At 55.6% G+C, this 21,630-nt stretch overlaps 1 protein-coding gene across 3 annotated transcripts; it reads left to right on the forward strand.

Annotated features, from left to right (window-relative positions):
* The first annotated feature begins 225 nt into the window (after positions 1–225).
* KCNIP2 (potassium voltage-gated channel interacting protein 2) lies at positions 226–17,095 on the forward strand. Of its 3 annotated transcripts, XM_004616327.2 has the most exons (10): positions 228–573; positions 12,486–12,581; positions 13,420–13,473; positions 14,024–14,148; positions 14,491–14,560; positions 14,710–14,780; positions 14,873–14,980; positions 15,190–15,294; positions 15,420–15,482; positions 15,749–17,095. In XM_004616327.2, exons 1-10 carry the CDS (start codon positions 501–503, stop codon positions 15,794–15,796), a joined length of 813 nt encoding a protein of 270 aa, XP_004616384.1. In that variant the 5' UTR covers positions 228–500; the 3' UTR covers positions 15,797–17,095. The 3 variants fall into 3 exon arrangements, with proteins under 3 accessions (XP_054975438.1, XP_004616388.1, XP_004616384.1); XM_055119463.1 differs by lacking the exon at positions 13,420–13,473 and having other exon boundaries at positions 226–573; positions 12,486–12,585; positions 14,028–14,148; XM_004616331.2 differs by lacking the exons at positions 12,486–12,581; positions 13,420–13,473 and having other exon boundaries at positions 227–573.
* Positions 17,096–21,630: the final 4,535 nt, after the last annotated feature.

Raw genomic sequence — 21,630 nt, forward strand, 5'->3', positions numbered from 1 at the left:
GCGGGGTTTCCTTTCCGGCCCGGCTCCGCCTGCACCCTCGGACCCCAGACTCGCCGCCGAGGGTTTAGCGGGTCGCTGCAGAGCCGGTGTCGCTCCCCGCACTCCCCAGCTCACCCTTTCACCGGGTGCCTCCCCCGGCGGCGGAGAGGAGGGGGCGGCGGAGGGGGAGCCAATCCCGGCAGCGCCCAAGGGGGGAGGCGGCGGTGACAGCCGCGGGGAGGGGGCGGGCGGAGAGGCGGCTCGCTCGGCTCCGCACTCGGCTCCGCTCCGCCGCGGCTCCGCTCTCACCTACTGCCCCGGCCTCCCGCGCCTGCCCCGGGGCCCCGGGTGGGCCCCCGACCCCAGCCCCTGTCCGCCGCCCGCCGCCCGACCCGACCCTCCGGGCCCTCAGCCCCGGCAGCACGCTCCGCCACCAGGGGGCGCCGTGTGAGCGCCCCATCCCGGCCGCCCGGCGCCCCCTCCCACGGCCCGGGCGGGACGGGAGCGGGGCGCCGGGGGCCATGCGGGGCCAGGGCCGCAAGGAGAGTTTGTCCGATTCCCGAGATCTGGACGGATCCTACGACCAGCTCACGGGTGAGTCGGTGGCTCGGGGGCCGAGGGAGGGTCGGAGGTAGATTCCACCCTGCACCCCGAGCCCCTTCCTTCTCGCTGACCCCTGCCAGGCCCTTGCCCACACACTCCCCATTTCCCAGGCAACCTCCTGGCTCTCCTGGGTGGCTGCACACTGGAGTTCCAAACCTTGGGTCCCATGGTGGGGGGTGGGGGCGCTCGGGTGGGCGCCGGGTCCGCCGGGGCAGGTGGGGAGAGGCAGCAGGAGTGGGCGTGTGTGACACAAGGCTGGGAGGGGCTGAGCACTTGTCATTCTGTGTGTGCCTGTGTGTGGATATGTGGTTGCCATGTGCCCCATGGCGACAGCCAGGCCGCGTGTGCCTGTGTATGGCTGCGTGCTCGCATGATCCCTGATGTTGTGAGGATCCTGGTTGTACTCGTGAAGTTGTTGTGAGTGTGGTGTCTGTGTTCTGTGTGCCGCAGTGTGCTCTGAGTGTGGCTCTGTCTGGAGGGATGTGTGGCCGCGTGGGTCAGGCGGCACCTCAGGGTGGTCCAGCCGACCATTCAGAAGACTTTTGGGACGGTGGGCTTGGTGGAGCTGCGTTGTGTTTTGTGACGGGGATGCCATGTGGCTGCCCTGGTGGGTGCGGAGATGCTGTGTGTTGGCGCTGTCTGCAGTGAGGGGCGCTGAGTGCCCGACACGCTTGCCCTTGCTGCCTCTCGGGGTTCAGAGCAGGCCGCGCTGCTCCCTGCATCTTCCACGAAGTGCCCGGGTGACCCAAGGAGAACTCCAGTGTCCAGCTGCCTGTCCAGGTCCCTCTGGGGAGACTTTGCTTAGTGCTGGCCCACGCCCTCTGGCCCCCTCAAAAGTTCTGAGGTCAATTCTTACAACTCAAATTCCTCCAATCCCTAAGAACCCTCCAGAACTTTGCTGAAACCCTGTTAAAGGAACCCCCCCCCCCTTTAACCTCCTCACCAGACCAGGGGCAGAAGTTCTGGGCCTGGGCGGGGCATCCCCTTCAGCTGGCCCGTCACTGCCCAGCGCCCTCTCTCCCACACCAGGACGTCTGTGCCGTGTCTACGCCTGGCTCATGTGTCTGTGTGGGAGACTGTGTCACCTGTGTACAGCTCCATGTACATGTGTGTTTGTCCCTCTGTGCAGCTCACCAGGAACTTCAGCACCCAGTCCCTGTTGTCCCGTGTTTGAAAACGCTGGCATGTGGCCAGAGGCCAGGATCTGTGTCGGCACTGAGAGGAGTGAGCGGAAGGTGGCAGTGGGAGGGGACTGGGAAGGCAGAGCTTCAAGAGTGTCTCTCCCACTCACCCAGAGAGGGCCTGGACGCTGTGCCAAGACCTCTGCCCTCGAGCAGAGGGAGCTTTTTTCATTCAGGCAGGCCCACCTGGTGGAATAGGAGGTGCCCTCGGGGTACCTGATGGACTCTTAGTGGCCACTTGTCCGCTTCTGATCATGCCCCTGGATCCCCTGAGAACCCTAAAGGTCCCCAGGCATGCACCAGCCCCACTCGGTCTTTGCTTCCTGCTTTCCCTGATGGGCCCCCTTAGAGGACTCATTCCCTCCCCATTTGGCTGTTTGAATCTGGAGCCCTGTTGGGAGAGGGGAAGCATTCCTCTCCTTGAACCTCAGTTTTCTCCTCTGTAAAATGGGGGTTGCTGCCTGCTTCCCAAGGTAGCAGACAAGAACGATGTTGCCCAAGTCCCCCATCCTTGCCATGGAGAACTTCGTACACGGCTCGGGAAGTACGAGTAGGACCTCCCGGGGCACCTCTTGGAGGAGGATTTGTCCTAGGCAGGAGAGAGACTGGGCTCCGTCCGACTTGGCCCAATAATGCTGCCCAGGGCTGTCCCGAACGTCGAGCTGGAGCGGTCAGGGGAGTCGTTGTCCGAGGTGCTGAAGAGTGAGCGGGACCTTGCAGGCTCTGGGATGCCTTCCCGGTGCAGGAACTTCTGGAATGGCCAGTGGGAGTAGGAGGTCTTCTGCCTCCGTCTTTCAGCCCAGCTCAGCTTAGACTTCTGGGCATCCTAGGACCCCACTGCGAGTCATTTCCTTCCCCGAGCCATCTCCGGCTGGAAACAAAGCTGCAGGAGACGGTTTTTTGGGGATGGGGAGGTTTGTTGGAGAGAATCTACGCTGCACCTCTTCCCGCATCTGATCCCCGCCCCCGCTCCCCAGGTTTTCTCAGTCCAGAAGGGGCAGGTAGTGTGACAGGACCACAGGATCCAACACTCAGCGGAGATCCTCCCCGAGTTAAGAGCAAAGAAAGGGCAGGTGCGGCGTGGGGAGGTCTTGGGTGCAGCCTGAGCTCCCGTCCCTGCGCCTGAGTTCCCAAGACCCGGGACCCTGCTGGTATCGTTCCCCGGAGTAGGGCGCCCCCGTGTGGTCTTAGCGGAGACGTGCCTGCGGAGCGGGTTCGGGGTGGAATTGTCCCCAAGCAAACGGATTTGCGTGGAGTTGAGAGGTGACTCTGACCTCGCCAGCGTTTGGGCTTTCTGCCCCAGCTGCGGGATCCCACCCAGAGGAATGGGGTATCCCCCCCACACACATACACACACGACCCCCGGAGGCTCTCCAGGGAGTTTAGATCCCGGGAGGGTTTACTCGGGGATCTGAGATGAATGAATCCGGGCTGGGAGTCAGGGCGGACACGAGGGACTCCTGGACGCCGGAGAGTCTGCGTGGAGCCTCAGGATCCGCAGGGTGTGACACAAATGATAACAGGGGCGCAAGGGACTTGAGGTGCAGAAGAGCGCGAGCATTCGCCGGACGGGTGCACTGGCCGCTGCCTTCGGTTCCTCTGTCTCGGTCCAGATGTGTGGGCAGAGGCGGGGTGGGGCGTGACCATGGCAACCGTGCCCGCTTTCACCGTTTCCCGGGTCTGCACCCCGGTGCGGCAGCGGAGGAAGCGGGATGCTCAAAGCCTGCTCAAAGTGTCCCCCAGGAAGCGTGATCGCGAGGGCTGCGGGGGAGTCTCTCCGGGAACTTTCAGGGCTGGTGCGGTTCGATGGGCGCGGAAGCCGCGGGAGAACTCGGGGTGCGGGCGGGGCGGGGCGGGGCGGGGCGGAGGGGGGCCGGGGCGGGGCTGCTGCGGCCTCTGCTGGCGCCGCTGACCATGAGCCGCTGCCCGCGCAGGTGCCGGAGTCCGCTGGGCCAGGCAGCGCGATCCCTCTACCAGCTGGTGACCGGGTCGCTGTCGCCAGGTATGAGGCAGGGAGGGAGGGAGGGAAAGGACTCCTCCCGAAGTGGGCCGAGTGGAATAGCGGCGGAGAGGTGAGGGACAGAGGTGGAGGCAGCAGAAATCAGGGGAGAATGGGGGAGGGCGGGGGGACAGGGTGGGTAACGGTTCTGACCTGACCGACCATGGACAGAAGTGGATCTCGATGAGAATCCCTGATCCCGAAGGCAGAGGGGATAGGAGTCTTCCAAGACAAAGCAGAGGGGCTCCCAGGGTCCCTCATGAGGTGGAGGGCGAAAGGCTTAGGTGAAGATGACGGGGTCAGCATCCAGAAGGGGAGGCCCTGAGGTGGGCTGGTGCATGCCGGGATAGATGGAGTATGACACAGGGGTGTATGGTTGGGGGTACAGGGGGAGTGCGGGGGGGGGGTCACTGGGGCACCCTGGGCTTTCATATTTCTGGGATTTCCTGGCACTGACCACACACCTCTGGAGTTCTATGCTTTAGTACTGGGTTGGGGGTCCCTAGCACCCTCGGTTGTGTCGCCTTCATGAGCCGATGCCTAGGTGTGGGGTTTGCAGAGTGCCAGGGGGGTTGTGTGTCTCCTCCTATCTCGGCATGGCTGAGAGTTGCATACAACGCACGTTTCCCCAGAGCTTCCCGGGTAAGGCCCGCGGAACCCTGCACGCCCTCTCCCCTGGGCCTCCGGAGACCAGAACAAACTAGCCATGGATTCCGGGATCTGTGGCACTCTCCATGGGATCCCCTTAAACGCTTAGAGAATGACCAGGACTTGAGTCCTCTCTGTGCCATATGTTCCCCCGAGAGAGGGGAGATGGGACTGAACCAGAGTCACGCTAGGAAATCTCTTGGGGAGCATGCGTCCCTAGAGCCCCTTGCTTGCCTGTCTCGAGTGACAGATGGCCAGAGCCAAGCTGGGCCAACTCTCCATCATAGCACGCTTGACTTCCAGGCCCCAAAATAGCCCCAAGGCTTAGGGAGGTCATTAATCACCTGAGACAGCAGAGACTGAGGTGCCTTCTGGCCTGGTGAGAGGAGGACAGGGGCTGGACCCCTGAGAAGGGCACTGAGGTCTTCACTGTCTGTGACTTAGGCAGTATGTGCAGGCGCTTCCTCCACCAGGCAATGTTTGTTCCTTGGGATTTTAACCGTGTGAGGGAAACTCGCGATAGGAGTCTATGGTGAGATTTGAGGAGGCTGGGGCGGGTCCGGCTGATGTCCCCAGACAGTCATTCCTTGAGCCCTCGCTCCAGTGAAGTCTTCACTCATTTGAGCACAGAGCTAGGTGCTGCCTGAATGCTTAGGGAGAACAGGTCTGGGTCCTGACGCGCTTCTCATGGGGTCCTGAGCCCTGAGGAAGGGAAGCAAGAGTCTCTAAGACAACTCTCTGACAGACTATCCCACCGAGAACTGGTCCATGTAGGATCCTGAGTCCCTGTGAGGTGGGTGGAGGTCTCTGAAGTAAAGAGTGGAGGTGAGAGGTGGAGGAGGAGAGTCGGGGGGGGGGGGTCTGTCCATCTGTGAACCTGCCGCAAAGAGCAGAGAGGAGGGCGGAGAAACAGGACAGCAGGCAAGGCAGTTGCCTTGCACACAGCCCAACCCAGGTTTGATCCTGGCATCCCATATGGTCCCCCAATCCCCGCCAGGAATGATCCCCAAGTGCAGAGCCGGAAGGAAGCCCTGAGCACCATCAGGTGTGGCCCAAAATCAAAACAAAAGAAATTTTCAAATGTCTGAGTTCAATTATGCATCATCTCTCCTTAGCTAGGTGGCCTTAAACAACTCCCTTTGTGTAATCAATAAACTATTGTGTGGCTGTGAGCTGCTTCTCCACCCCAGCCTGCAGCCATCACCAACAGATGCATGAAGGAGGGAACCAGGCTGGTTGGTGATCAGTCGCAATTTATCCCTATTTTGTCTCCCTCTGCCTCCTTTCAGTCTCTCCCACTCCCATATTCCTCCTGTCCCCCATGCTCGTCTCTCCGTGCCCCCTGTCTCACAGCCTTATAGAGCCCACTCTCCGGCACTGGGGGCAGTAACTACACCTAAGTCAGATAGCACAATCACCATAGGTTAAGCCCTTCCCTTCCTTCGGGAAGGGAAGAATCTCCTGCTAAGAATTTGCTCAAGGGCGGAATTTCACCTAAGGACATTCTTCTCCTTTCCTTAGTCCATAAAACAATCATCTTAGATTTACTAACTTCTTAAGACTTAAGGGAAGGAAAAAAAGCAACATTTCACTAACAAATACAAAATTCGGAGTCCTTCAAGAATCTGACCTTACAGGTCATGATAGGGTCTGATTTGGGAATAAAGGAGATTAACCACCAATAGGGGAAGCAGAAAACAGAGAAGAGGTTAAAGATAAACAGAGGGATGGGCGTGCCCCAGGAGCACTGTGATGGGTGTAACCCAATAAACCGAAGCTCCCTGTGGCAAGGGAGGAAGGACAAATCATGTCATCCCACACCCTTTACTTCCCAGGACCTTAATTACTCCATCAGTGAGTGACCACAAGAGTAATCACACTCCGTCCCTGTGGGATTGTCAGGAGATTGAGATGTTCAGGAAACAGCAATGTTTGTGGATGGGCCGGGATGTGCTGGCAGAACAAAACAAGTGTTTGTGGAAATGACGTTTTTTGGTTTGGGGATCACACCCCGTAGCTTCAGGCTCAGTGCTCAAGCGTCGGTCCAGGCACAATCTTCACATTCCCAATTTCCATAGCTCCAACTCTTTGAGCTATCTCCCAGCCCGTGTGGAAATGTTTTTCAAATTGTTAAAAGCGATGAAAGTGCACAGTGTGCGTGTGGTAGGGAGGTTTCCTGTTACTAACACTGGTAGCAAACAGTTCAAAACTTACTGTGTCAGGAGGTTTTCTCCAGCTTCCTGTGTGCTAATTCATTTGTTCCTCCCAGCATCTATATGAGATGGGAAACTGAGGTACAGTGAGTTTCAGAACTTGCCCAGCAGGCTGGAGCGTTGGCTTGGCGGACTCGAGCACATGAAAAGCAGGAGGGAGCTTTGGGTCTGATCCCTGCACTGCAGATTCCCCGAGCAAGGCTGGCATCAGCGTCCAGCCCCTAGCCAGGAGTAGCCCCTAAGCAACAACAGGTGTGGTCCGAGAAACGAGAGAAAAACTAAAATAACTTGTTCTGGGGCAGGTAAGAAAGAGTTCAGGGAGGAGTACGTGGCCTGCATGCACAGAGCCCTGAGTTCAATCCTAGCCCCCTTCGGCACCCAGCACGCTGTGTGTGACCCTGGAGGTCCCAAGAAGCACCACATCTAGCCTAGTGGCTGAGTGTCACCGAGAATGACTCGGGTCCACTGAGCACTGCTAACTCTCCCCCCATCATCGCCCGCCAAAGGAAATGACTCTGTTAAATGCAAGTGGCAGACCAGGAATTTGGACTCAGGGATTCTGACACCAGGACCTCTATTATTACCTACCTCCTTTATGGCAGATGGGGACTCGCACCCAGAGCAGTGTCCTGGACTAAGTCCTGGCTCTGTGCTCAGGGGCTACTCCTGGTGGGCTCTGGGGACCCTACAGGGTGGCCAGGATCGAACCTATGTTGATAGCATGCAAGCCAAGTGCCCTGGCCGCTGTTTCCTTTCGCTGTTGCCACTCAAGGTTGATCCTTTCACTGTTCCTACTAAGAATGTTACAGGTGTTAAGTTTGTGGCAATGAGTTCAGGAAATCTAGCTTGCTGAGAAACCAGAGAGCTGGAGGTTCTAAGAAGGAGGGAATTGGAAGAGGAGGGAGTTGGCGCTGCCACTAAAGCTGTGACCTTCAACTATGCGTCCACCTTCCTGCTGGGCTGTGCATGAAAATCACTGGTCTTACTGGAGTGCAGGACAAGTGCCACTGTGAGGTTGAGGCTGAAGAAAGCTGCTCTAAGGGCGGGGCAGAGCACACATGCCCCGATGCTCCCAGGAGTGCGGGAGTGCCCCCTCTACCCCCTTGGCTGCTGGGTTCCAAGCAGCACCTTTGAGAATGGCCCCTGTGAGCCCTGCTGGGAGGCGTCTGCCCAGAGTAGGTGCTCAGCCGAGAGGGCTTAGCACAAGTGGGAGCTCGTGCTAAGCCCCTAAGCTCCTGCATACACACACACACACACACACACACACACACACACACACACACACACACACACACACACACACACGACTTCCAGGAAGGAGCTGGTCCTGGGAAGAAGACAGATGAGACAGAGGGGTGGGGTACTAGGGGGTCTGTGGCTCCTGTGTGCAACTCACAATCCATTCCTACTCTGGGTTTCCTTTTCATTCATTTTTTTGGGGGGGGGGGCAGGGTTTGTGACACCTAGCAGTGCTCAGGAGTTATTCCTGGCTCTCCACTCAGGAATTGTTCCTGGCGGTGCTCAGGAGGCCTCCACCTGCTGTCGCTCCAGCCCCATCCACTGCATTTCTTTTCTGGCTCACAGAAACCAGCAGTGCCTGGTCCTAAAGTCAGGTCACTGGGCCCTTCCTCCTCTCTGGCAGTTGGGCTAAATGGCCTTTTTCCTGCTTGAGCTAGGGATGTCATCTTCCCTCCTTTGGGCCTCCGTTTTTCTGTCTGTAGCCTGTGGGAAGTGACTGCTTCCTGCCTTATCATCTCCGTGGCAACCATAATCAATGCCGCTGTTCCTAACCAGCGAGGTCAGTGTCTTTTCTCGCCTCGATCCCAACGTTCCATGCAGTTAGCTCCACAACCCACAAACCTGGTGAGAGGACACAGTCACATTCCCAACTTCCATAGGCACGTCCCAGTGTCTCCCGAAATTTGCACACCGAAACCCAGAAACACGCTCATGCGCCCTTAAACACAAGACACACTCAGAGGACTGACACTCTCAGTGCAGACAGACCCGGTTCTCCCCGTCGACGCCCGCCCCGCCCCCGGGAGTTGCTTCCTCACACAGGCCCTGCCCCCAGCCTGCCCTGAGCTGCCTCCTCCCTCCACCCTCCCTTTGCCCGAGAGGAGCGGTTGACTGTCCCGGAGGAGGTACCAGCCTCCCTTCTGCAACCTGTCCAGGGGAGCTTCCCCGCCAGAGGCCAAGGTGAGGTGCAAAGAGGCTGTGGCTGGGGACTGAGGCCTGTGGCTGATGAGGGGAGAGGGAGGAGACACCAGGCAGGAGAAGGGGCGGGCAGCTGCGGCCCGTCCTGCTCAGGGCCAGAGTCTGAGGGGCCGCCTGTGTGAGGCGAGCTGGCTGGGATCCCTCAGTGGGCCGGGGGCCGTGCACCAGGCCCACCATGAACCTGGAGGGGCTTGAGGTGGTTGCTGTCCTGGTGGTCCTCGCTCTGTTTGTCAAGGTCCTGGAGCAGTTTGGCCTCTTTGAGCCCGTCTCCCGGGAAGGTAACTGAGGCGTGGGGCTGTCGGGCTGCCGGCCCCCAGTGCCCTGGAGTGGGCCACTCTGCCCTTATGAAGGAGTTCGAGGTGGACAGGGCCACCTGGGGAGGGGAGCAGAGTCTGGGGCGTCTGAGGTAGGGAGAGGGAGACAGACAGAATCTGTAGGGAGGTGATGAGGGGTACAGCGTGGGAGGGCTGGAGAACAGAGATGAGAGGGACATTGGAGTTCTGAGGACCTGAGGAGAGGCCCAGGCAGGGGTGCAGGGGTGCAAGGATCTGAGAGAACTTCAAAGTTTGGGGAGTCCCTTTAGGGACCAGGAGCTGACAGTGGCTCTGAAGACTCCTTTGCGCTGGCAAATGTGTTGGGGGGGGGGCGGATGTGGAAGGACGAGGTACGTGACATTGGGAGCCGTGTGTGTCATGTCTGTATGTCTGTGATTTGTGATGGTACTGACGGGGTGTGGAGTATGGTGGAGTCTCTTCTATACCAGAGTGTGTGTGTGTGGCTTTCCCAGAGTTCCCTGGGGTGGTGCCAGCAGCTCCTCCCAGGCTTGTGTTGGGACAGGAGGACGCAGTGAGTGTTCGGCACTGGTCAGTCTCTCGCTGCACCCAGTTCCTGCCAGGATCCACGGGCCGGCGAAAAGCGCTCCAGGGCCTCGACTTTGGGTGCGGAAACCACTTCAATACCAGACTTAGGGAGGGAACATGTTCTGCCTTTCTGGGTTGTTGGTTTTTAGCTTTTTGGCCCCACCAGGCTGTACTCAGGAGATGCTCTTGGCTCTGCACTCAGGAATTCTACCTGGTGGTGCTCCAGGGTCTGTATGGGGTACCGGGGATTGAACCTGGGTTGGCTGCATGTAAGGCAAATGCGCTCCCCGCTGTACTACCGCTCCGGCCCAGTGTTCTGCATTCTGGAGGGTTTGGGCCTCTCCCTTCCACCAACGAAACGTGCAACTGCACAATGTAGCTTTTGCCCCATGTCCGCCAGGGACCAGGAGACAGTCAAGAACCTGCTGGCAGGGCTGCAGAGTGGACACTTGGGGAAAATGAAAAGACATGCAGGGTCCTGGGCACGCGAGGAAGAGCCATGGGCTGCCTGCAGGGGTTCAGGAAGAGCAGGAAATGAGCCCGCCTGGCATCCTCCGCTGTGTTTATTGAGATGGGTGGGAGAAGGGATTGGTCCTGGATGAACTGGCAAGGCTGGGTGAGTTATAGTTTTACTTTTTGTTTTCAGGGCCACACGTGTTTGGGGGGCCAGGGTTTACTCCTGGCTCCATACTCAGGGATCAGTCTGGCCGGACTTGAGGGACCATATATGGTGCAGGAGATCAAACCCTGGTCTGCCATGTGCACGGCAAGTGCCCTGCGCACTGTACTATCGCTCCTGGGCTGAGTTGTTTTTAACCTCAAGGGTAGGCTCAACTGTCTAGGCTGTCTGGTCGGGAAGGGTTCCCACCTGGGCATCCTGTAGGCTGAAGGCAACACTTTTCTGTTCCCATCTTTGCAGGAACCTGGAAATTGTGTCCTGAGAGCAGACAGGGGGATGGGTGTGTGGAAGATAAGTTGGGAGAGACCCCCATTTCACCCTCACCCCCATAGAGCAACTTTGTCACCAGAGGCTCCAGGCACAATCTGGCCTTAGCAGACCAAAGTCAGGACTAATGGAGCCCCAGGCTGGAGGCCAGGCTGCCTTCGATCCTTCCTCTACTCTCCCTCCCTAGTCTCTGTGGGTGGGGTGTGCCGAGGGGAGGGAGGCAGCAAGGACACACAGATGGAAAAGCTTTGACTTCAAGCAAGTACTTCCTTGGAGGAAGAAAATCACCTCCTGAGGGTGGAACCTTATTTGGAGGGACAGAGTCCACCAAGAAACTGGAGTAACCGAAATCAAAGTGGGTGCATCTCTCTAGTAGACTGAAGCCAGCTTTAACAGAGTACCAGGTCTCAGGGACTCTGGCCATAAAGTCTAGAGGTCTGATTGGGGGACAGTGAGACAGACAGATGGGGACACACACACACAGACACACACACACAGAGGAATTCTAAAGGTCTCTTCGTGATGCAATCAGAACTTACGACATGCATATGCAAAAATAAAGGGAAATGGGGGGCTATCATCTATGTGCTGTGATTACCCCACCAAAAAGTTCCTTCCAAGGCCTATCATGGTCTCAAAGTCTCCTCTCATTTCCCCCTCTAAGAGCAAGCCATGCTGGGAAGGGCTGGGGAAGGCACACTTCCAGATTAGTGGCTTCACTGGAGGGGGAACTCCTTTCCTTTGGCAGGAAGATTCAAGGTGCCTTGGGCTGACAGGTGACAGAAAGAGAGGCAGGTGTACCCCAGACAAGTGTGATTTGACGCCCTGGCACAGTCTTAGATAGTTAGATGGCCAGGGTCACAATATGAGTGTTGTGGTGACTGAAGGGTTGTAATATTATGGGGCATGGTGAGTCATAGTATCTTTTTTATTTTTTGCGACATCTGGCTGAGCTCAGGGCTTACTCCTGGCTCTGCACTCAGGGATCACTCCTGGTGGAAACATTCAAGGTGCTGGCCACCGACCTGTATGCAAGGGTCAGCTGTACATACTCTACTATCTCTGTACTGCAAGAGTATCTCCTTTGGCTGCTGTTGTTTTGGGGATCATACCTGTACTCTTGGTGTGGTGCTCTGGGGATCCTGTAGTGCCGTGGGCTGCTCCCGGGGTTCCCGCATGAAAGCATGAGCCCCTGCCCTTTGAGTCATCACCTTGGCCTGAGTCACCATGTCCTGAACGCAGTGTCCAGATGTCCCAACTTGTGTGGTTGGATCATACCATGTGTAAAGTGATCTTTTTGTGTCATGATTTTCTTGGTCACATGTATAATATTATCTGTTTGGTGTCCTGGGCCAAAGGTGTGTGCACATGTGATCATGGCTGTGTCTTTGCTATTAGAAATGAGTGATGGGTATGGAAATGTCACTGTATGGTACCCATCAGTGATTCTTTGTGATGTATCGTTCCAGTCGCTGTTCATGTCTGCCAGCTTGTGTGTGTGAGAGAGGCAGTCCCGCTGTGCCAGTTCTTGGACAGCACCCTCAGAACTCTCAGCCTGGGAGCCAGGGGCCCTGGACAGGCGGACATGGAGGCCGCCACCATCTCCCAAGCCACCTTGTTGTCCCTGAATTCGTCCCCTTGCACAAGGTGGCCATAGCCAGGTTGGATTTTTCCGTGTCTCTGAAAGCTAGTGGCTCCCCAGCCCAAACCCTTTGCCGTCTTCCCCAAACCCTCAGGCCCAGCCGCAGTTTGGATTGGTTGATGACTGGTGGGGATGGGTCAAGGGACAAAGGGACAGAGGGGGTTAATGTGACCTCCCGGGGTCTTCTCTCTTCTCAGGCCACCCTCCAGGGCCCGCTAAAAAAGCGCTGAAGCAGCGGTTCCTCAAGCTGCTGCCTTGCTGCGGGCCCCAAGCCCTGCCCTCAGTCAGTGAAAGCAAGTGTCTCTCCAGTGCTTCCGGGGCGGGGCCGAATGCGTGTGGGTGTGGCCCGTGAGAGCGGCGGTCCTGCGTGTGTGGGCGTGGCCAGCGCAGCCTCGGGGCGGGAAGGGGCGTGGCGACCTATTGTGGGTGTGGTCAGCCAGGGGCGGGGCCCGAGTTCAGAGTGTAGTTTCAGGGCAGAGAAATGGGCGGGAGCCTGTGTGTGGTGTGTGGCGGGGGGTGGGGGGGTCTGGGTGTGCGTGTATGTGTGTGGGGGTGTGAGGCTGTGAGGTGGGGGGTATGTGTGTGCGCTCTGGGGGGTGGGTGAGTGGAGGTGTGTGTGTGTGGGGTGAGTGGGAGCATAATGTGTGGGTGTGGGTGTGGGTGTGGGTGTGGGTGTGGGCGGGCACCGCAGCAAGCACTTGACCAGGTGGTTGTGTGAGTGGTCTAGCTGGTTAGCGGCCAGCGTCTGAGGGCGCCTACGGCCCCTGCCCCTCGCTGCTCTGAACCTGGAGGCTGGCCTCTGACCGGACTGGGTGCGTGCAGGGGTGGAGGGAGTCGCCTTCCCCCAGCGGCCGGGATTCTCGGGCCAGCCTGCTCCCCGCTTGAGAGACCTTGATTCTAGTTCTCTTTTCTTAGTTGTAGCAATTCTTTGGGGGTCGTGATCGATTTCAGGGGGTCCCTCCCGAGACAGATTGGGGGGAAAGACAGGCGTGAGAGTTCCCGCACGCACGGATGCGGGGCGGGACCCCGGGGGGCTGGGGTGCGTGCCGTGCCGTCGTGCGAGTGTGGGGACGAGTGTGTCTGCAGATGGCCGGGCCTTCCGCTTTCTCGGTGACAGTTCACTCCCTCCAGCATTAGCCGCCCCAGCCTCCCTCCGCCCCCACAGACCCCGCCCGCTGGACCCAGGTGACTGCCCCTCCTGGTGGGGCGGGGGCGCGGGCACCTGCCTGGGGACTGGGCCGGGGCGGGACTTGGCTGAGGCTTGCGGGGAGAGGGGCGGGGGCGGGGCTGGCATGGCTCGGGCATGGCTGGAGGGAAGGGTCTGGGCCGGGCGGGCGAGGCTGGGCGCCGGGTGAATCTGAGCTCCGGGAAGGCCGGGAGCTCGGACCTTCAGCCAGCCCCGTGGGGAGCCCCTTCTTTTGCTACCCTTCCTTTTCTGGGACACAGATGGGGGTCTCGGGGACCGTCCTCCCCGTCCAGGGATCAAGGGCTCAGGGGCCAGCACCAGTTGGGACCCTGGCACTGAGGCCTGTGATAGACCTCCAAGTGACCAAGTGCCGCTCTCCTTGCCCTGACGTCCTTGGCTTGGGGGTCCCAGGAGCTGGCAGGCTGCTCTCCTGATGGGACGGAGGGTGGGTGGGGAAACTGGGGGGAAGGAAGGGCCAGTGGTTTTGAGGTGGGGTCGTGGGGCCCCGGCCTGAGGCGGGGCTGTCCCGTTCCCCGCCCGCCCCCGCAGACAGCGTGGAGGATGAGTTTGAACTGGCCACGGTGTGTCACCGGCCGGAGGGGCTGGAGCAGCTGCAGGAGCAGACCAAGTTCACGCGCAAGGAGCTGCAGGTTCTGTACAGGGGCTTCAAGAACGTGAGTCTCCGGGGCGGCACGTACAAACGAAGCGGGAGGGGGCGGCAGGGGGCGGCGAGGGTTTAGAGGGGTGAGAGGAAGGGAGGGGGAGGCAGAGCCCCGCTGTGTCCCCTAAACCTAGCGGGCAGTTCTGCAGCAGGCCCCTTTAAAGGCTTCGGTGGAGACTGGCCAAGCGGCTCTTTTCCTGCGGGCCGGGGAGAAGTCTTGCTTCTCATTAGAGCACCCTGGCAGGGGCCTGCAGGCTGAGATCCCCTCGGCGGAGTCTCTGGCCACAGAGCCAGGGTCTGAGTGGAAGTGGGCGTTATCTCTGCTCTCAATCTGCTCCCCCCACCGCCACCCTAGGAGTGTCCCAGCGGAATTGTCAACGAGGAGAACTTCAAGCAGATTTACTCCCAGTTCTTTCCTCAAGGAGGTGAGAGGTCGGAAGGCAGGAGATGCAGCTGTCCATCTCGGGCTGAATGGGGCAGGGGGTTTTGGGAGGGATGCAGGAGCCCCAAGGAGGGGGCGGGAGGCCTCCTGTCTCAGAAGCCAGCTTCCTGCCCACCTCCATTTGTCCTACAGACTCCAGCACGTATGCCACTTTTCTCTTCAATGCCTTTGACACCAACCATGACGGCTCTGTCAGTTTCGAGGTGAGCCGGAGTTGGGGCTTCGGGGTTCAAACTCAGAGAGGGGAGTGGGGAAATGGGATCCAGAGACACAGTTCTCCCTGCCTCTTCCCCAGGATTTTGTGGCTGGTTTGTCGGTGATTCTTCGGGGAACCATAGACGACAGGCTGAACTGGGCCTTTAACCTGTATGATCTCAACAAGGACGGCTGCATCACCAAGGAGGTATGAGGCAGCTGCTAGAGGGGCTGTGTGTGTGTGTGTGTGTGTGTGTGTGTGTGTGTGTGTTTGGGAGGGCATGTCTAAAAGGGCATTGTGACTCACATGTGCACCACCACCTTCGAGGAGGCCCACCGGAGGCCCACCTGGGGCTGTGGACTCCTGATCCGAAAGCTGGAGGCTGAGGGGCAGCTTCTTCTCTCTTGGTCCCCTAGGAAATGCTGGACATCATGAAATCCATCTATGACATGATGGGCAAGTACACATACCCCGTGCTCCGGGAGGAGGCGCCAAAGGAACATGTGGAGAGCTTTTTCCAGGTGCTTGGGACTGGCTAGGCTAGGAGGGGCCAGGGCTGAAGGGAGAGAGGCAAGGTCCTGGGGGTTCTCACCTGAGCTCTGCTGTCCCTCTCCTCCTCACTCTGCCTGTCTCATTCCCTTTGCAGAAGATGGACAGAAACAAGGATGGTGTGGTGACCATTGAGGAGTTCATTGAGTCTTGTCAAAAGGTAGAGACCCCTGCCCTCCACGTGTTCATGGTCTGAGTTCAGGGACTGTTTCAATGGTGTAGGAGAGGCCTCCTTGGCGAGAGACCCATCTCATTCACTCACTCCCACGCCCCATCCCGCCCCACACCCCCACTCAGGTGTCACTTTCCTCTCTGTTTCTCTCTGCTTCTGAATGTCCCCATTTCTGACTCAATGTCCCGACCCAATCTCTGACAAACTTTTTCTTTCTCTCTCTCCAATCTGCCTTTCTCACACCACTGCTACAGGACGAGAACATCATGAGGTCCATGCAGCTCTTTGACAATGTCATCTAGCTCCCCAGGAGAGGGGGCCGGTTGTCCTGGGGTGGGGGGATCATACTCTAGCCCTAGTCCAGGTGGATCTCACCCTTCTTTTCCCAAGTCTGTCATCATTCAAGCCCTGCCCCGAGGGCTGTAGAGATCCAAGGGTTTGGGGATTCGGTGGCCCACGTCACTGGAGCCGAAGGGGCCAGGAAGTTGGTCAAGTTCATTTTCTGAGTGTTCCCAACTTTCATCAGCTCCCACCCCTTTCCTGCCTGACACTCAGTTATGAGAGTGCCCCTGCTAGAGGAATCGAGTGATTCTTCACCTCTCCCCCTCTAGAAACCACAATAGACAACATGTCTCCTGCTATGGTGCTCTCCCCCTCCCTGATCTTGTAACACTTTCCCCTAAGACTCCCTGCTCAGAGAGGATGGTACTGACTGGCCTTGGAGAACCCTGTCGGACGGTGGGAGGGGGGCAGAAATGTAGAGGGTTCTTAGGCCTGAAGTCGAGGTCAGGAGGGAGTTAGAACAGAGAACAGAAAGGCCTAATGATTATCAGTGAGAGCTCAGGCACGCAGGCTAAAGTTCTTCCAGTCATCTGCAACTCCACACCATCAGGAGTTCCCAGGCTCTTCAGAATACCCTGCCTTTGTAGAAACATGCCCAGAAAATGTCCCTACCCTCCGAGTATTAGAGAAGAGCCAGGAATTCTTTCTGATGAGTGGCTTGCCCTGGAATTCTATCTTCTCTTCCTTTGTTTGTGATGGCGAGAGTGGGAGATGTCCTGGTTAATTGCTGCTGTAATTTCAGCCCTGAAATCTCCTGGCTCCAACTGGAGTTTTCATTTGCCATGTCCTTTATACTTAGAGGCACTGAGTGAGTTAGGGACCATCCAGTGAAAGCAAAGAGGCAGAGGAGAAAGGAGGAGATTAGACAGGAGACAGGCATTTCAGCTGAACCTTGTGGAGGAGCACTCATTAACTTATCTGACCAACCCAGGCTCTACTCCAATCCTCAATAACCTGCGTTTCCTGCTAGGGGTCTCCTTTTGCTCTATTCAGTCTACCCAGAGATGCCCCTGAGCACACCTAGAAGGCAGGGACCATACGACCCAGGTCCCATCTTATTGTCAACACCCTTGCCACTCTTAATATATCTGCTTGTCTCATTTAGCTCACCCAGTCAGTCAGGTCTGAGGGGAAGGGCCCCCGGGGACCCCCTTTCCCATCAGAACACTGTTGACTGCTTTGCATTTTTGACTCCTCTGTATATTTTATAATAGAAGGAATATACGAGATCCAATAAAATACAATGGCTATGCACAGGCTACCGTCTCTACCTTTGTGTCCCTCCGAGCCCACACAAACAGCACGACCCATAATATGCACCTGCAGCCTTTCAGATTCCAAAGAAAGCACTTTTCTTTGGGGCTGGAGTGATAGCACTTGCCTCGCATGAAGCTGATGTGGTCTGCGCCTCAGCATGTTGGGTGTGGCCCCAAAGTCCCAAAACAAGACACCTATTCCAAGACGGTGAGGCCCCATGTGAATCTCCTGCATCCTGAGAGGAGACAAGACGGGGACAGAGTGTTCATGTCCCAAGATGTTGCCAAGCAAACTGTTTAATCACAATTTTTTTTTAATGTTTTACTAGTGAATTACTGTGAGGTACAGTTACAGACTTACAAACTTTCGTGCTTGCGTTTCAAGTCATACAATGATCAGGTACCCATCCCTCCACCAATGCCCATTTTCTACCACCAAAGGTCCCAGCATCCCTCCTACCACCCCCACCCTGTCCCCTCCACCCCACCCCACCCCACCTCTGTGGGAGGGCATTCCCTTTTGCTCTGATTAGACATTCTTAAAGTTGAATATTTTCTTTTTTGAGGGGCAAATCCGATGGTGCTTAAGGCTTACTCCTGCCTCTATTCTCAAGGATCACTCCTGGCACACTCTGGGGACCACATGGAATGGTGGGGATTAAATCTGGGTTGGCATCATTACTCTGGTCCCTGAATCAATATTTTCAAATATATGTGCTTTCTTTAAGGGGAGGGAATTCCCTTTTTATGGAAATACACTGTGTCCATACTCCAGCCGAAGGGCCAGAGAGATGCACAAAGTATATGCTTTGCATGTGACAGCTCTGGGTTCAGTCTCTGTCTGGTGCCATATAGTCCTAGAGCACCACCAGAAGTGGTCCTTCCCCCACCTCCCGAATATGAAGCATACTCCAGCCAGGAATAATGGGGGTCAGATGTAGTGGACACAGACAGGTCACTATGGAACAGGTGGTCCAAACGGTAATAGAGACTTCCTGTGTAGGGAGGGAACTTTTATTTCGCGTCTGACGGCATTCAATGGTATATTTCTCTCATCCTTTTTCTAGGGTACTAGTATGTGGTGACTTAGTTCCTCCATCAGAGGGAAGGGGGAGGTTAAGCCTTCTTTTCCATCACTATACCCACTGACAATGTCAAGGGGGGGAGATACAGTGTCTAATAAATAAAAACGCTTCCTGAGTCCACCATTTTGTCATGTTTCCTGCTTACATTATTACAGATTCTCCCCAAATCCTTGGGTTTATTTGGGTTATAACTCCTCTGGAGGATCTGAGGCATCTGATAAAAGCTATAGGTATACAGTCCAGACTGCCCCCCCACCCCAAATAGCCTATTTCCCCACACAGTTTTGTATTCCTAAAGCCCCTCGATGGGCCTGACCAAACTTTGATAGTACAGGAGGGGAAGCAGGCCTAAAGGAGGGAGAGGACTTGCTCAAGGCCTCAGTGAGTTTTTTACAGAAGAGCAAAGCCTAGTTCCCTAAGTGTGCAGTGACTCGGGCACATGAGATCTGTGTGGGAAGGACTATGATATGTCCTGCATAGCCTAGACCAGGTAAGTCTGGTTCTCATGGAAACCAGCTCTTTTTCTTCATGGCACTTATGTAACCATATATATATTTATCTCTTGTCTGATACACTGAAGCGTGTGGCGTTCCCTAGGGCTTCTGAAGTGCCTGGACTAGTTTTTTTTTTTTTGTCTCAGTATCCTATTCTTGGGCACTCACACATAACAGGCATTCAATAATTATATTAGTGGATGGATACGAGTTAGGTATGGAGACAGTTTTTTGATGTTATTTTTTGCTGCTTTTCGTGTTTCGTGTGTTTTAGAGCCACACCCAGCAGTGTTCAGGGACTATTCCTGGCTATGAGCTCAAGAGTGACCCCTGGGCATGCTTGGGGACCATATATGGTGCCAGAAATTTGAACAAGAGTAGGCTCCTTGCTAGTCAAGCACTTGAACGTCTGTACTATCTCTCGGCCCCAGCTGTTTAATTTTTGGTTTAGGGGCAACATCTGGGAATGATCAGAGCTTAGTCCTGGCTCTGTATTTAGGGATCACTCCTGATGGTGGCTGAGGTGACCATATCAGGTGCAAAGAACTGAATCTGCATCAGCATCCTACCTACTCTACTCTCTCCGGCCCCCAACTCTGTATTTTAAAAATAATTATTTTGTTTTGGGGCCACACCTGGTGGCGCACAGGGATGACTCCTGGGGTGGGTTCTGGGGGCTACTTGTGGTGCGGAGAATTCCACCAGGGTCGGCTACGTGGAAGGATAGTCCTTCACCCCTGTACTATCGATCAGGCCACACTCCCAGCTGTTTCTTCTAAATTATATTCTAGATGATATATTAAAATTCATGGTAATGAACAAATTTACTGCAACTCACCTTCAGCATAGTGTCCATGACCCTCCTCCTCACTGTCCTTATGTTATTTCTGGTGTGATTTTTCTCCTCCCACCCCTCCCATTTGTTAATTAGTTTTGTAACCCAAGGCCTTGGGTTTGCCATTGTCCAATACCATCTGTTGTTCTGTGAGGCTGTTTTTCAGGACTTCACATGTATAAAGTATATGCTGAACCGTTCAGCTTACATCCCAGGCCCAGCCTGTTTTGTTGTTTGGCAAACCTGGCTCTGTGTTCAGAGCTGACTCCTGACTGGGCTCGGGGAACCATAGGCAGAGCTGGGGATTAAACAGGGATTGGCCGCATGCAAGGCAACTGTCCTATCATCGAATTATCTCTCTGGGTCCCCGCCTCTATTTACTAGAGTAGGCCCAAGTTTAAGGGAAGTTGATGGTTGAGCCAAGAACTGAAAAATACCCTTAGTAAAGGTCAGTATTTTGACTTTTCTTTTTTATTTTTTTGTCGGGGGGAGGGGGGAGAAGGGGTGGCAGTATTATTAGCTGCTTCATCTTAAAACACATTACTCTTCTGGATGATAAAAGGTAGGGTATTTGCCTGCATGCAGAAGACCCAGGTTTGGTCCCCAGCATCCCATATGGTCCCCCGAGCACTGCCAGGAGTGAGTCCTAAGTGGAGAGCCAGAAGTAACCCCTGAGCACCACTGCATGTGACCATGAAAGCAAAAAAGAACCCCCCCCCCCTGCAAACAAAACCAAACCATACTACTCTCTGACCTTCCAGTATTTCATAATTTCCTGCATTCCTTCTACCTTTGTGGTCATATCTCCTCAGCTCTCCTTTACAGGACTCAAGACTTTTTAGGAATTTTTCCTCTACCTCCCACCACCCCCCAGTGCTGGAGAGGAAGCCAGGGCTCACCCATGCAGGGCAAGCCACACCCCTGGGAACCTGTGGAATTCTAAATGCTGGACTCCACAGCTCTTTCCCCTGTCATAACCGAACCTATGATCTGTATTCAAAAGACCCTTAATGTTAATTCATATTCACTTATTTTTTAACCAAATTTTAGTGATTCACTTTTAGTTTACAATTCTATAAAATTTGGGGCCACAACTTGGGGGTGCGGTCTTCCAACTGTGCTCAGTGGGCCATGAGGTGCCAGGGGTTGAACCCGGGTTCCATACACATCTTACATCCTCAGAATTCTCTGAGTTCCAAGACTTATATGCCCAGTTGCCTACCGGACATAATCATGTGGACCTTCAATGGTCAAACATAACACATTCAGGATGGAGCTTTGATCCATACTTTCTCATCTCAGTAAATGGTACCATCACCTTGTTGCTCAGTCAAAATTAGGGAGTTTTTATTTCTTCTACCTCTCCCCACCTTCAAGTAATCACCCAGTTCGATGGCCAGCGTTCCTCCTCTTTCTGCTGTTCCCCAGTGTGTTCCACTCTCATTGCTACCTAGATTACTACTTCTTCCATCCGAAGCAGCGACTTTTTTGCTGTGGTTACTGTTTATCTTAGCTACTCATTTCCTGCCTTCATTGCACTAACCACAAGCCATTTCTCTGTATGCACTGAATTGTTAGTGTCTGTTTTCCTGGCTAGAATGTACACTGGAGGCAGGGCCTCATCTCATTCCTTCCATACTTATCATAGTTCTTATGAGTCCTGATGTAGATGCTGGTGTGAGAGAGAGTGAATGTGTGAATGTGTGTGTGTGTGTGTGAGAAAGAGAGAGACAGAGAGAGAGAGAGAGAGAGAGAGAGAGAGAGAGAGAGAGAGAGAGAGAGAGAGGAGGGGGGTTGGAGAAAATGGGTGTCAAATGCCTTTTAAGGTGTTTTTATTTTATGTTTTTCATTTTTGGGCCACACCTGGAGGTGCACGGGGGTTACTTCTGGTTCTGCTCACAGAAATCACTCCTGGCTGCCTTGGGAGATTCATATGGGATGTTGGGGATTGAACCTGGATCAACTGAGTGCAAGACAAGCACCTTTCCTGCTGTACTCGCTGTCTGACCCACTGCCTTTTAAGTTTGAGAAGCACAGATAGGGAAGGTGCAGCGGGCCTGGCCCACAGACCCCAGAATCTGGGCCATGGCCAATAGGTTTAATTGTGACTGCTGACTTGTCAGC

The sequence above is a fragment of the Sorex araneus genome, chromosome 11 (assembly GCF_027595985.1).
Source record: "Sorex araneus isolate mSorAra2 chromosome 11, mSorAra2.pri, whole genome shotgun sequence".
In the NCBI taxonomy this organism is placed as follows: Eukaryota; Metazoa; Chordata; class Mammalia; order Eulipotyphla; family Soricidae; genus Sorex; species Sorex araneus.